The sequence below is a fragment of the Oryctolagus cuniculus genome, chromosome 1, assembly GCF_051225735.1.
Source record: "Oryctolagus cuniculus isolate XC-2025 breed Fujian yellow rabbit chromosome 1, ASM5122573v1, whole genome shotgun sequence".
NCBI lineage: Eukaryota > Metazoa > Chordata > Mammalia > Lagomorpha > Leporidae > Oryctolagus > Oryctolagus cuniculus.
In genome coordinates, this window is record NC_142867.1 from 134,655,558 (window position 1) to 134,670,683 (window position 15,126).

General features: G+C 53.8%; 1 protein-coding gene and 1 long non-coding RNA gene across 8 annotated transcripts in view; one reads left to right on the forward strand and one right to left on the reverse strand.

Moving 5' to 3' along the window:
- The window catches only part of LOC103352408 (uncharacterized), a 43,753-nt gene extending 38,366 nt beyond the window's left edge, over positions 1–5,387 (reverse strand). The window contains exon 1 of the long non-coding RNA XR_016222516.1: positions 5,248–5,387. This is a non-coding gene — a long non-coding RNA (uncharacterized LOC103352408). The remainder of the gene's footprint in view (positions 1–5,247) is intronic.
- IDNK (IDNK gluconokinase) overlaps positions 5,158–15,126 on the forward strand; it is a 30,169-nt gene continuing 20,200 nt past the window's right edge. The window contains exons 1-5 of one of the 7 annotated variants that reach the window (XR_016222489.1): positions 5,280–5,426; positions 6,952–6,982; positions 7,291–7,377; positions 8,392–8,538; positions 12,430–12,473. Coding sequence is in view for 6 of the 7 variants with exons in the window: in XM_008274899.5 (XP_008273121.3) it covers positions 5,178–5,266; positions 6,952–6,982; positions 7,291–7,377; positions 12,430–12,473 (251 nt within the window). In the remaining variant the exon portion in view is untranslated. The other 6 variants (XM_089315305.1, XM_008274900.5, XM_008274899.5 and 3 more) reach the window with 6 other exon arrangements.

A 15,126-nucleotide genomic window follows, 5' to 3' on the forward strand; every position in this document is an offset into this window, starting at 1 on the left:
AAGCGGAGAGAAGCCCCCAGCAGATGCTGAATCTGTGGGCACCTTGGCCTTAAACTTCTAAGCTGAAAACAATACATTTCTGTTGTTTATGAAGTACCCAGTCTAAGATATTTCAGTGTTGTATCAGGAACAGGCTGGCCCTCCCTTTGAGAACCGCCGTTTTGAGAGTTGTGAAGTACTGAGTGAGGCCTCCGTCTTCTTTCGTCTTAGTCTGAGTATTATATCAACATCTAGTGATTTGCATCACTAAAGCAGTATTTTCATAATGTCTGATGCATGTTATTGCAAGAGCATTGCGCAAGTAAAGAGTCCTTTTAAAATATAGAATAGGCAATAGGTTTTAATGTGACAGAGAACAAAACCCATGCATGTGATTTCAGATTCTACACTGCAAAATTCAGGCTTTAGTAAACTACCATTTATCAAATCTTGATATTGTATTGAAAATTAATATAGATAGTTCTCTAAAAAGTCTTCTAAAATATCAGCCCTTGGGGCTGGTGCTATGGCATAGCGGGTAAAGCCACCGCCTGCAGGGCTGGCATCCCATATGGGTGCCGGTTCGAGTCCTGGCTGCTCCACTTCCAATCCAGCTCTCTGCTATGGCCTGGGAAAGCAGTAAAAGATGGCCCAAGTCCTTGGGCCTCTGCACCCATGCGGGAGAGTCGGAGGAAGCTCCTATCTCCTGGAACAGCTCCGGCCATTGCGGCCAATTGGGGAGTAAACCAGTGGATGGAAGACCACCACCACCACCACCACCCCCGCCCCGCCACCTCTCCTTCTCTGTGAAACTCTCACTTTCAAATAAATAAATCAATCTTGTAAAGAAAAAGAGAGAGAAGAAAAAGAATAGATAATTCTCTAAAAAGTCTTCTAAAATATCATCCCTCGGGGCAGATGTTTGGCCTGGTACTTAAGAGGCTGCTTGGGATACTCACATCCCATATCCTAGCACTTGAGTTCAAGTCCCGTCTCTATTCAGTCCCACTTCCTGCCAAAGCGCCCCCTGATGGGCAGCAGGTGATGGCGCCAATGGTTGGATCCTTGTCACCCATCTAAGGAGATTAAAATGCCCGGGAGAAGCTACTTCGGCTCTTGGCTTCGGATACTCACAGCCCCGTTAGCTAGTCTGGTGTCTGACGCGGGCACAGGGCGCTGGAGCCAGTGCACAGCCAGGAAGCCGAGAGACGCAGGGAGCACACTGCGTCCTTACAGACCACCACAGGCCTACCTGCAGGCCTCTCTCCAGCAGCTTCATCCAGCCCTGCCAGGCCCTCTCCCCCAACCCCCACCAGACCCCAGCACTGGATTAAAGCCCATCCTTAACCCATTCACATAACCCCCTGGGGACCCAGCCCTGGGGGCCACTGCAGCACCCGTGCGAAATGAAACCGCGCACTACGGGAGCATGCCTCTCTGCACTCCCTCAGTCCACTCACTGCCTCCATCCCTTCGGCTCCTCGCGTTCAGTGTAAAATCTTAATATAATCTCCCACTTTCACGAAGACTGTCTCCCACCTGCAAATAGGCAGTATTAACGCCAAGGTCATAGCATCGTTCATGTTGAAACTTGCGATGCTAGGACTAAAGCAGTAAGGATCTTGGATTTGGGGAGTGAGATAGGTGCTAACTAGCTCTTCAACCATCCTGCACCTGTTTCTGCCTGTAGCAATTCCCAGTCGCACAAAGCCACTGATTAAATGCCGTGCCCGCATCTGACCCACTGTACACCACCCCTCTCCCTGCCTCCATTCCCCGGTGGACGGATTTCAGGGGTCAGGCCAACAGCCAAGACTAGGGCCAGGTCTCCCTGTCACTCAACTGCCACACAGGTTCAGGCCAGGGCCCTCCGGATTCACTCACTTCACTGAGACTCCTGCCTCTACACACACATCTTGGTTTAATAGATTAATAACTGAAGGCAAGAGAACGGATTCTGTATCTGAGCTTATTTCATCAATAAGTTCATATATGCAAATGGTCATTGAGCAGTTTCTGTGAAAGGCACTGTGTTGGCTCTCGGATATTAACATACCAATTCTGCAGAGTGCTAGGTGCTTTGAATGTGAACCTTATGGGAGGCGTGGCTTCCATTTCCAGCACTTGCATTAGGCCTCCCTGACCATTGTGGTCATTTGGGGAGTAAACCAGTGGGTAGGAGGTCTTTCTCTTTGTTTCTCTCTGTCTCTCTGCTTCTCAAATAAATAAATACAGATTTTTTTATTGGTTACGATGATAAATTTTGTTAAATTATTTTTCGCCAGAATTAATTTTTTTAAGAAAAGAGAAGTTAGCCGGCGTCGCGGCTCACTGGGCTAATCCTTCACCTGTGGCGCCGGCACCCCAGGTTCTAGTCCTGGTTGGGGCGCTGGTTCTGTCCCGGTTGCCCCTCTTCCAGTCCAGCTCTCTGCTGAGCCAGGGAGTGCAGTGGAGGATGGCCCAGGTGCTTGGGCCCTGCACCCACATGGGAGACCAGGAGGAAGCACCTGGCTCCTGGCTCCAGATCAGCGCAGCGCGCCGGCTGTAGCAGCCATTGGGGGGTGAACCAACGGAAAGGAAGACCTTTCTGTCTCTCTCTCTCTCTCTCTCTCTCTCACTGTCTGTCAAAAAAAAAAAAAAAAAAAAAAAAGATAAGTTGCTCCATTGTAGATTGTGTCTCTAAGTGCCAGCCTCCGAGAGGGCCTCCAGCAGTTTCCAGAACCTAATATTTACAACTTCCCACAGCCCCTTCCATAGGTGCCAGAAGTAAAGGCATATCCCTTCCAAGATTAGGTTATAAAAGGTTATGATGGGGCCGGCGCTGTGGTGCAGAGGGTTAATTCCTTGGTCTGTGGCGCCAGCATCCCATATGCTGGCACCAGTTTGAGTTCTGGCTGATCCACTTCCTTTTTTTTTTTTTTTTTTTTTTTTTTGACAGGCAGAGTGGACAGTGAGAGAGAGAGACAGAGAGAAAGGTCTTCCTTTGCCGTTGGTTCACCCTCCAATGGCCGCTGCAGCCGGTGTGCTGCGGCTGGCGCACCGCGCTGATCCGATGGCAGGAGCCAGGTGCTTCTCCTGGTCTCCCATGGGGTGCAGGGCCCAAGCACTTGGGCCATCCTCCACTGCACTCCCGGGCCATAGCAGAGAGCTGGCCTGGAAGAGGAGCAACCGGGACAGAATCCGGCGCCCCGACCGGGACTAGAACCCAGTGTGCCAGCGTCGCAAGGCGGAGGATTAGCCTAGTGAGCCGCGGAGCCTGCCTGGCTGCTCCACTTCCAATCTAGCTCTCTGCTATGGCCTGGGAAAGCAGTGGAAGATGGTCCAAGTCCTTGGGCCTCTGCACCCGAATGGGAGACCAGGAGGAGGCTCGTGGCTCCTGGCTTCGGATCGGCTCAGCTCTGGCCACTGCAGCCATTTGAGGAGTGAACCAGTGGGTGGAAGACCTCTCTCTCTCTCTCTCTCTCTAACTCTATCTTTCAAATAGATCTTAAAAAAAAAAAAAAAGGAAGGTTATGACTTCAGGGAGATGCAAATAAAAGCCTCCGTGAGGTTCTACCTCACCCCAGTTTGAATGGCTGTCATCCAAAAATCAAACACTAACCAATGATGGTGAGACTGTGGGGGAAAAGGTACCCTAATCCACTCTTCCTGGGATTGTAAACTGGTGCAGCCACTGTGGGAGACACTAAGATTCCTCAGAAAGCTGGAAACAGATCTACCATATGGCCCAGCCATCCCACTCCTGGGAATCTGCTCAAATGAAATGAAATCAGCCTATGAAAGAGTTATCTGTACCCCCACATTTATAGCAGCTCAATTCACAGCAGCTAAGATATGGAATCAACCAGATGTCCATCAACTGTTCACTGCATAAAGCAGTTATAGTATCTACACACGGTGGAATACTACTCAGCCATAAAAAGAATGGAATCCTTTCTTTTGCAATAAAATGGATGTAATTGGAGGCCATTATGCAAATTGAAAGAAGCAGTCCCTAAAAGATAAATATCATATGTTTTCCCTGATTCGTGGTAACTAATATACAGAGTACAAAAAATGTAATATATTTGAGTGAAACTGACATCTTGAGATTTGATTCTTGTTTATAGCCCTTGTCTACACTCCTGAGGAAGAGTGGTTTTCCCACTTACTACTTGTTGAATTCTTTATTTAGTGGAGGGTTAAGCTTATGATTATAAAGGAAACTGGAAGTATGTCACTGCAAAAATTAAAGATACGTAAGAAAGGCAGGAAGAGGCAGGGTGGAGGTGAGGGAGGGAGGAAGGATGGGGTGGGAAGTATCATTGTGTTCCTAAAACTGTGGGCTGAGCAATGTGGCATGGGATGCCAGGATGCCAGCATCGCACATCAGTGCTGGTTCGAGACCTGGCTGCTCCACTTCTGCTCCAGCTCTCTGGATGGCCTGGGAAAGCAGCAGAGGATGGCCCCAGTCCTTGGGCCTCTGCACCTGAATGGGAGAGCAGGAGGAGGCTTGTGGCTCCTGGCTTCAGATCGGCGCAGCTCTGGCCATTGTGGCCATCTGGGGAGTGAACCAGCAGATGGAAGACCTCTCTCTGTCTCTACCTCTCTCTCTCTCTGTAACTATGTTTCAAATAAATGAATCTTTAAAAACAAAAATAACTATATATATGAAATCCAGGAAATGTGCACACATAAAATTTTTAATAATTTTGTAAATTATATATAAGTATATAAAATTTTAATTTTATAAAAATAGTTACGGCTTTCATCAGCTACCATGCTGTGATGCTCCTCCAGCAGTCCCGGGAAATGACAGCTACAGTGAGGGCTGTGTTTCCCCAGCCAACAGCAGGCCAGGCCCGAGGGCCACACCCCGGCCTGAGCCAGCTTGGAGGCTGCTTCTGGGTCACTCACTCCCCAGTTGGCCGCAACGGCCAGAGCTGTGCCAATCTGGAGCCAGGAGCTTCTTCTGGGTCTCCCACGCGGGTGCAGGGCCCAAGCCCTTGGGCCATCCTCTGCTGCTTTCCCAGGCCATCCAGAAAGCTGGATCGGAAGCGGAGCAGCCGGGTTTCGAACCGGCGTCCATAGGGGATGCTGGCACTGCAGGCCAGGGCTTTAACCCGCTGCGCCACAGCACTGGCTCTCCTCCCCCCACCCCCACCCCGAACTTTTCTTCAAGAGAATAAAAGAGAAGCAGCCGTGATTAAATAAGAGTGATGCGGTGTAGCGGCGGCTTCCACGCAGATAGAATCTGGACGCACGCAGTTCTGCCCCAGGACTCCGTACCTGTGAATACTTATTATTGGTATTGCCGCGTTGCAAAGACCCGGGAGGCGCGGAGCGCGCAGGGGCGGGGCAGGTGCAGGGGTGGCGCCGGCGGGCCCGGAAGCCGACGGCACGGAGCGGCCTTGGGCCATGGCGGCGCCCGGCGCGCTGCTGGTGATGGGCGTGAGCGGCTCCGGGAAGTGAGTCCAGGCCCGGGGTGGGGGCGCGCGGTGGCCGCGCCCTGCCGCTCGCTGCTGCGCAAGCCGCAGCCAGGCCTGGCCCGGGCCCTGCAGGGCCTGGGAGGGCGACCCCGGGGCGGGCGGAGCCTGGGTGGCGGGGCCCGCTGGGACCCGGTGCCGCCGGCGGGGCCCCGGCTCGGGGCGCACCGCGGCCCAGCGGGGGGACTGTTTTCCAGCTTACACGGAAGGAGCCCGCGCTCGCGGGCAGGGAGGCTCCCGAGGGTGCGGGAAGCGGGGAGAGGCGGGCGCCCGGGTCCGCCCTCCCCCCTGCAGCCCCGGGAGGTTGACGTCTGCCTCCCGGTTGGACCCAGAGACACAGGTCCCGCAGCATTCAGGGAGGGTATCATAACCTCCAAAGGCTCGCCGTGCGCGTCCAGAGGTTTTTTTGTTTGTTTGTTGCTGGGTTTGGTTCTGGTTTTTAAAGCGGAGGAGGGGTGGGGGCGCTGACGTCACAGAGACGCAGGTGGCACCTGCTCACCTGCGGGGGCGGGGTGAAAGGTAAGCTCTTAGATAGATGGGCTTGTGCTGACGGGCACCGGTGCCCACATCCCGGATCACAGGGCCTGAGTTTGAGTCCCAGCTCCGCTCCCAGTTCTACTCCCTGTGCGGGCTGTGTGGACAGTAAGGGGTTGAGATTCCCAGGGTGAGTGTAGATAAAGAAGCTGACCTGCGCCCTGCTGGCTCAGAGGGTTAAAGGTCAGGGAGATGTGGCAAATGTTACAGCAACCCTAGACTGGAGCAGCAGTGATTTTTTTTTTTTTTTTTTTTTTTTTTTTTTTTTTTTTTTTTGCCAGGCAGAGTTAGAGAGAGACGGAGAGAAAGGTCTTCCTTCGTTGGTTCACTCCCCCAATGGCCGCCATGGCCGGCACCCTGGTGATCCGAAGCCAGGGGCCAGGTGCTTCCTCCTGGTCTCCCATGCAGGTGCAGGGCCCAAGCACTTGGGCCATCCTCCACTGCACTCCCAGGCCATAGAAGAGAGCTGCACTGGAAGAGGAGCAACCGGTACTAGAACCCGGTGCCCATATTGGATGCTGGTGCCACAGGCAGAGGATTAACCAAGTGAGCCACGGCGCCTGCCCGCTGCAGGGTTCTAATTGCACTAACATTTGCCATCACCTAAATGGCTGAAGAGAACACTAGTGTCACAACAGAAAAGTTCCTGAAAGCAATGTTAATGCAAAAAATAAGCTTGAAGATAATTTTAAAAATTCTGCACAGCAGGGAGCATAAAACTGATTACTGAGAAGTCTAATGGGTGTTTGTGAGATCTGAAAGGTGGCCTTTTGAAAAAGACAGCCGGACAGGTGTTGCTTGTGTGTTCAGTGCATTGCAGGGGGACACACGGAGCCAGTCTCTGGCCCCCAGGGTCGAGGGCTTCAGCGCCTCTGGGGCAGCCGTCTGTCCCCTGGGCATGCCGGCGTGGGAGGAAGCCGTGTGCATCGTGGGCAAGCAGCAGTGGTAACTGACACATCTCTCTTCTCCACAGGTCGACCGTGGGCGCCCTGCTGGCATCCAAGGTAGCCTGTTCACAGGGGCTCTGGGCTGCGTGTGCCACTGTGTGCTTGCGTCCTGGCTCCCCTCCCTCCCTTCCTGCAGGCCTGCCGTGCTTTGTATGGACCCTCTCCCCACCCCACGGCGTGGCCTGGAACCCACTGGCGCAGTTTTCCCCTTGATGATTGCGAATAGTAGTGAATGGAAAAGGGCGCCCCACAGGTGGTGGGAGTGTTTCTGCACCTGCCCGCTAGTGACCCCTGGTGGCTGTCAGGCGAGCTGCACCGCCTGCCGCTTTGAGCACATAGACCCTCTTTTCCTTTTGTTCTTAAAGCTGGGCTGGAAATTCTATGACGCGGATGACTACCACCCGGAGGAAAATCGCAGGAAGATGGAAAGGGGGATCCCGCTGAACGACCAGGTAAGGCCGGCTGGCCGTGTACAGCGCAGGCTGAGGTCTGGGCAGCACCTGGTGGGGTCCAGGGCCCGAGTCGGGAGTCATGAGCCCCAGGTGCTGCCGAGAGCCGGGTGCACGCCAGGGCCTTCCCTGGTGTTAGGGGCGGCCCTGAGTTCTCTGGACTCAGCTCCAGGGACAGAGCCTGCCACAGCCCCGTGTCGTGGGGCTTTAGAATGCAGCCCCTTAAAGGAGGAGGTACCTTTCTCTGAAGGGAGGAGAGAACTTCCACTCTGCTCATGGCTTTAATACTGAAAGAGATTGTGGATGCAAAAGGCTCCCAGAGCCTAGGCAGCCTCGGGTGATCACTGACGTCATACCTAGGAGTGCTGATTATTAAATCAACAACAGGAGTCACTGTGCACTAACTCCCTATCAGGACCTCTGTCCTTAATGAGTTGTATTACGAGAGTGAACTGTAGAACTTGTTCTCAAACAGTTTGTGTGTGTGTGTGTGTGTGTGCAGATTGTTGAGATCTTTACTTAGTATAGAGTTGGTCTTCTGTGTACAAAGTTAATTGAAATCGAATCTTAATGGAGAATGGGCCTGGGAGTGGGAGAGGGAGGAGGAGGTCAGTGTGAGTGGGGTGGGAGGGCGGGGATGGTGAGAAGAATCACTGTATTCCTAAAGTACATATGGAATTTGTACTCATGAAATAAAAGGCTTCTTTGGGGGAAAAAAAAAAACAACGAATGCCGTCCCTAAGAAGGCAGAGGCTCCGCCGTGCCCCCTGGTGGTGGGGCTGGTCATCTCCTCCCAGGCCAGTCGGCCTCCTCCCCAAAGCCACGGAGACCTTTGCAAACTCCAGTCTGGCCATCCCCGCTAATGCCCAGGCTCCTAAAGGCGTGTGGTCTGGCCCGGGTGCCAGGCTCCGGTGTGTTGCTATGGGAGCCGCCGTGGCCCCATGAGTGAGCCCCTCCTGCTCCCCGACTCCTCCCCACTGCTGCCTGGAATGTGCTGACCCCCACCCCCGCCCCCAGCCCTGCTCCAGCTTCAGGTCTTGGCTCCATGCCACTTCTGCAGGGAAGCCCTCCCTGACTGGCTGCCCAGATCCGTGGTGGACTCGCCGAGCACCGTGGCAAATCTGTTGCCCTGTCCCAGCTGCAGCATGACAGTTGAAATCAAGTGTGAGCATTTCATTCATATTTGTGTCTCGGCAACTAGATTTTAACATCCCCCCCAAAAAAAGGGGCAGCGGCTGTGGCTGTTTTGGTTAAGAAAATATCTATGGCATGCGTTTGGGGGAATGCATGAGTGCCCGCGTAGCCATCTCCCAGGGTCTCTGTTAACCAGTCAGTCAGGCAGGGTGCGCGTGCTGGCGTTCACCGGCTGTCACTCAGGCGAAGCGGGCGCGCAGGACCCCCAGCCTGGGCCTGGAGCAGCCCTGGCACGCAGGGCCCATGTGCTCCGAGAACAAAGGCCAGCACTGCTATGTGTGCTCTCAGTGGCCTTGGCTCACCCCCTCCACCTCCAGGGGTGGCTGCCCCATCTCTGTCTGGTCCCGCGGTTCTGCCTTGAAGGGCTGTCAGTGGACCGTGACTGGAGCCGCTCCAGGGACTCTGTGGGCCACTGCTGTCAAAATGAAGTGAGCAGCTGGGACCCCCCGAGTAAGACTGCAGAGGCCCCGCTCCCGTGGACCTTGGGCCAGGAGACAGGTGACAGGCAAGTTGGGGGCAGCGATGAAGTGCTATGAAGAGAAGAAACTAGGCCGACGATGGAGCGGAGTGGGGCGAGGGGAGGGTGGAGCGACCTTAGCTAGGGGCTAGGGAAGCTTGCTGGTGATGTGGGGGCGTGGGTGCTCGCTCTGGGTCTGCCCTGGGTTTTAGGGAGCTGTGGGGAGGGGAGAGAGACTGGGAGGCTGGGCATGCTGAGCTTTGCAGGCCTGTTTGCCGGTGCTCTTTGCTGGGTCGCAGCTCCTCGCGTGGAGGACCAACAAGGGCTGTGTGGCGCGCCGGGTCCCCAAGGTCAAGAAGAGAGAGTGGCCCGTGTTGAACACGGTTTCCTTCTCACGCGTGCTGTCGCTCACTTCCTGCACGCGGGCCTGGGGCTCCGGAAGGCTCTGGGGACGTGGAGGGGAGGGGCAGCCCGGCAGCTCAGGCCGGTGGCTTCACTGGACTAAGACTGGGAATGAGCTACCCGAAACATGGGGATCTGGCCCAGAGCCCCAGTTTCTCTCCACACTCACCTCCGTTGCCCTCAAGGAGGTTTTTCTATAACTGAAACCTTGACACACAGAGATTTAAAAGGAGCACCTGATTGGGTGGACCGAGAAATGAGGGTGGGGGCGGGGTGGGGGGGTCAGGCTGTCACCTTCTGGGTCCTCATCGTGTCCTGCACGCGTGGGCCCCGTGTCACACAGAGGGCTGGCTTAGTGATCTGCTCAGGCCCCTTCCAGGCCCGGGTTCCACAGCTGTGACTGTACTGAGTGATCGCTCTCCTGCCACAGTGGCGTGGAGCATTCGAGAGAAGCCTAGACTTTAGCTAGAGAGCCGGTTGAAATGATCAGGGACAGCATTTTAGTTTTTAGGAGAAAAAATCAGTTTGATGTCTAGCTTTGAGTCCCTTTATGTTTGAGACTAGTTTTTAAAGATTTATTTTATTTATTTATTTTATTTGAGACTAGTTTTCTTATACAATGGGGCTGTTAGGCTAAATGGTTTCCAAGTTTCCAGCTGGTGCTAGAGTTCTGTATTTATTTTAAGATTTATTTGTTTATTTGAAAGTCAGAGTTATACACAGAGAGAGGAGAGGCAGAGAGAGAGAGAGCGAGAGTGAGAGAGAGCGAGCGAGAGTGAGAGAGCGCCTTCCATCTGCTGGTTCACTCCCCAGATGGCCACAATGGCTGGCTCTGCGCCAATCCAAAGCCAGGAACGAGGAGCTTCTTCCGTGTCTCCCACATTGGTGCAGGGACCCAAGGGCTTGGGCTATCTTCTGCTTTCCCAGGCCACAGCAGAGAGCTGGACCGGAAGTGGAACAGCCAGGACTTGAACTGGCACCCATATAGGATGCGGACATTGCAGGCGGCAGCTTTACCCACTACGCCACAGCACCAGCTCCTGTATATGTGTGTGTGTATATATATATATATATTTAAGATTTATTTATTTGAAAGAGTTACACACAGAGAGAGGTGGGGCAGGGGGGTCCTCCATCAGCTGGTTCACTCCCCAATTGGCCACAGTGGCTGGAGCTGGGCAATCTGAAGCCAGGAGCCGGAAGCCTCCTCTGGGTCTCCCACGTGGGTGCAGGGGCCCAAGCACTTGGGCCATCTTCTACTGCTTTCCCAGGCCATAGCAGAGAACTGGATCAGAAGTGGAGCAGCCGGGTCTCAAACCGGCACCTGTGTGGGATGCTGGCACTGCAGGTGGCGGCTTTACCTGCTATGCCACAGCACCAGCCCAGTTGACATTCTTGACACCAACCCAGCAAGTCAGAGTGAAGGTGTGGGTAACAGCTGGGCTGGTCCCAACCAGCCTCCCCCAGCCTGCCACACACACACACACACACACACACACACACACACACACAGCATCGTGCCATGGGAGGCACCTGTGGATGGAATACAGGGCGCCCAAGGCAGAGGTCCAGGGAGGAGACTGGAGAGGACGGAGGGAGTGTGCTGTCACAGGGCTCTCAGGGCATAGGAGTTGAACACACCAGGAGCTTTTAAGAGCTGTGCAAGAGGAAGCTCATTAGGATTTAATGCGGTGTGAAAGCCAGCTCCCAGGCTGCACCAGCCACGTCTGCGAAGCTCGGCAGCCGTCCTGAGTGCCCGGCTGTAGAGCTTATCCCTCACTGCACACCAGTCCAGGGGGACGGGCACCCACGCCGGGCTGTGGCGGTGACGCTGATCCCAAGGGATTCCCAAGCTGCTGTCCGTGAGCCTCTCTTGTGTGCCGGGCCCACGCCGGTGCTGCCTGAGTAGACTTCAGCTGCACAGTATGTTTAGAGGGCTGGGGGTGGGGTTGATGGCGCAGCCGCTGAAGACCCCTCTTGGGACGCCGGCGTTGGAGTGCTGGTTCCACCCTGCCTTCCAGCTGCTGGCTAACGCCCACACTGGGAGGCCGCGGTGGTGGCTCAAGTAGTTGGGTACCTGCTGTGCACTAAGGGAGACCAGGACGAAGCTCCTGGCTCCTCAGTTCGGCCTGGCCCTCCCCATCTGTTGTGGGCATTTGGGGAGTGAACCAGCAGACGGAAGATGGCTCCCTGCCTGTCTCTGTCTCTCTCTCTCTCTCTGCCTTTTAAATAACTAAATAAGTTTTGAGCACATTTTGAGGAGTGCCGTTTTTCCTGATTATCAGGGCAGTATTTGTAGTGAATCTGGAAAGTGTGCTGGGCTCCTCCATCCCCAGGTGTCTACTGATTAAGCTCTGGGGTTTTTCTTCTCCCTCTCTCTGCCTTTCACCTTAATAAATAAATTCTTTGTAAAAGGTTTTTACGAAAAGAATCATTGGTAATTGAATAAACTTCCCTGCCTCTTTGGTTCATCCAGAACCCAATACAGGCTGAGTAGCCCATATCCACGATCTTTGGGAGCAGCCGTGTTTGGGTTTGGGGTTTGTGCAGAGTTGGGGATGTTAGCGTGTATACTGAGATAGCCTTGTTGGGGGGGCCCGGTCTGAACACAGAATCCCATTTATGTTTCACATGCACCTTGAACACACAGCCTGGTGGTCATTTTGTACAGTGTTTTTAATGCTGGTAAACTGGAAGACCTAAACAGAGTTGGAGAATTTCCTAGGACAGATTTCCAGAAAGTGGGCGTGGGGGGCCTGGTCCCGTGGCTGGGGCGCTGTTGAGGAACGGCTTTGCTTGTCCCACTCCATGGAGTGACCCCTGCCCCCGCTCTGAAGAGAGCCACTAAGATCTAAATTTTAAAAGGGGGAATGTGTGTGTGTGTGGTTAGCTGCCCAGCCCTGGACCCGGTCTCCCGGCTCCTTAGCACCTGAGATGTGACTGCCACATTGTCTGTGCAAACAACATCTGGAGAAGTCACTTGGTGTCCGCTTTAATTGCAGGATAGGATCCCGTGGCTCTGCACGCTGCACGATGTTTTACTAAGGTAAGAGAGCTCCAGGCCTTGGCACAAGCCAGTGAATCAGGAAAAGCCAGTGGAAACCACAGGAAGAAAAATCCATCCGTGAAATCAGAACTGACTGGGGATGAAGGGCCTCGGGAATGGAAGGCACTTCTGGCAAGGAACCGGCCACGATTCAGGCAGCCACGGAGCTCACTGCGGCTCTTTCTAGAATTGCTAGCCTGGGACTCCCCATCAGCCTCTTGGTTTCGACAGCCTGCTGCTTCCTCTGTGAAGTGGGGATCGATACAGCTCCCGCTCACAGATTAGTATGACGAGTACGTGAGGTGGTGCCTAGCACTTAGAACGTGTCGCAGTGAGGGCTGAGAACCAAGGTTAACGGTGCTGTCCCTGTTACAGACGACCTCAGCCATCACTTGTCCCCTACCTCAGGCTGGATCCCAGGAGGACCTGGTAGCATTTGTAAGCCCACAGACACTTGGCCCCTGAGATTACAGTCCCGCAGTGTCCAGCTCTGTAGTCTGCCCTGAGCAAACACCCCTCCCAACCCCAAGGGCCTGAACCCACTGGAAACCCCAGTTGAGACATGGAAAGAAAAAAAGAAAAATCAGAAAATGGGTTATAAATCTTGCTTTCTAAGATGAAGACATTTTGTAAAAAGGTTTATTATTTATTTATTTGAAACGCGTGGTGGTGGAGGGAGAGACAAGATCTTCCATCCACCAAGTGGCCACAACAGCAGGAGCTGGGCCGTACCAAAGCCAGGAGCCTGGAACTCTGGGTTTCCCACGTGGGTGCAGGGGCCCAAGGACGTGGGCCATTTTCCGCTGCTTTCCCAGGTGTGTTCGCAGGGAGCTGGATCGGAAGCAGAGCAGCTTAGACCAGAACCGGTGCTCTGATAAGTGATGATGATGTCACAGGCAGTGGCTCAACCTGCCGCACCACAATGCCGGCCCCTTGATTTTAACTTTGCAGGGTTTAGGGTTTTAGGGTCTGACCTCCTGCCGCCTTGGTTTCTAGCAGATAGCCTCAGCAGAGTTTACCTGCGCTGTAATATAGACCAGTAATGGACGCAGAAGTGAGCAGCTGGGGCCGGCGCCATGGCTCACTTGGTTAATCCTCCGCCTGCGGCGCCGGCATCCCATATGGGAGCCAGGTTCTATTCCCAGTTGCTCCTCTTCCAGGCCAGCTCTCTGCTGTGGCCTGAGTGAAGGATGGCCCAGGTGCTTGGGCCCTGCACCCCAGGAGGAGGCGCCTGGCTCCTGGCTCCTGGCTTCGGGTCAGCACAGCGCTGGCTGTGGAGGCCATTGGGGGAGTGAACCAATGGAAGGAAGACCTTTCTCTCTGTCTCTCTCTCTCACTGTCTAAGTCTGCCTGTCAAAAAAAAAGTGAGAAGCCTGAGGATAGATTGACCCCCAACCTCTGGACCCAGGTTAAATAAAGTCTTGGGTGTGCATGTAGTGGAGTGGCTAAGATACGCTTGGGATGCCGACATCCCATATCAGAGTGGCTGGATCCGAATCCTGGCTCCACTCCCAATTTTAGTTCCCTGCTAATGCACACTGTGGCAGACGGGAAGTGATGGCTCAAGTAGTTGGATCCCTATCACCCACATGGGAGACACAGGTGGGGATCCTGGCTTTGGCCTGACCAGACGTTTAGGGAATGAACCTGGGCATAGATCTTTCTTTGTCTGCATGTCTCTGCTTCTGTCTTTCAAGTACAAATAAATACATAAGGGGCCAGCGCTGTGGTGCAGTGGGTTAACGTCCTGGCCTGAAGCGCCGGCATCCCATATGGGCGCTGGTTCAAAACCTGGCTGCTCCACTTCCTGTCCAGCTCTCTGCTATGGCCTGGGAAAACAGTAGAGGATGGCCCAAGTCCTTGGGCCCTTGCACCCACGTGGGAGACCTGGCAGAAACTCCTGGCTCCTGGCTTTGGATCGGCGCAGAGCCAGCCATTGCAGCCAATTGGGGAGTGAACCAGTAGATGGAAGGTATCTCTCTCCCCTCTCTGTGTAACTCTCTTTTGAATAAATAAATAAATCTTAAAAAAATACATAAACTGGAAAACAAAATAATTGTTGAAAAAACCACAACACCGTGTGCTCACTGCTGTCTTGGGAATGGCTGGCAGCTCAGCACAGCCAGCCCACAGCACCCAGAGACTCAGGCGGCTGCAGATAGAAAATACAACGCAGTTTTGCCTGTGACTGAACAGCCCACAGCACCCAGAGACTCAGGCAGCTGCAGATAGAAAATACAACGCAGTTTTGCCTGTGACTGAACATGGACTCCTACGCATGAGTTTCAAATTTTTTTTTTTGCATGCAAGTAAATTGTAATTCCATTGTCTATGAACTTTTTGAAGTACCCTCACACATTTTCCTTGTCACTGTTCCCTAAGCAGCATAACTGTTTACAAGGCATTAGGAATTATAAGTTATGCAGAGGTGTTTTAAAGTATACAGGAGCAGGGCTGACAGTTCAGCCAGGGTCAGCCACTGCCTGTGACATGGGTATCCCATATGAGCTCTGAATCAGGTCCCTGTCCGGCTGCTCCACTTCTGATCCAGCTCTCTGCGATGGCCTGGGAAAGCAGCAGAGGATGGCCCAAGTGCTGGGCCCCTGCCATTCCACAGGGGAGACCTGGATGGAGTTCCTGGCTCCTGGCTTCC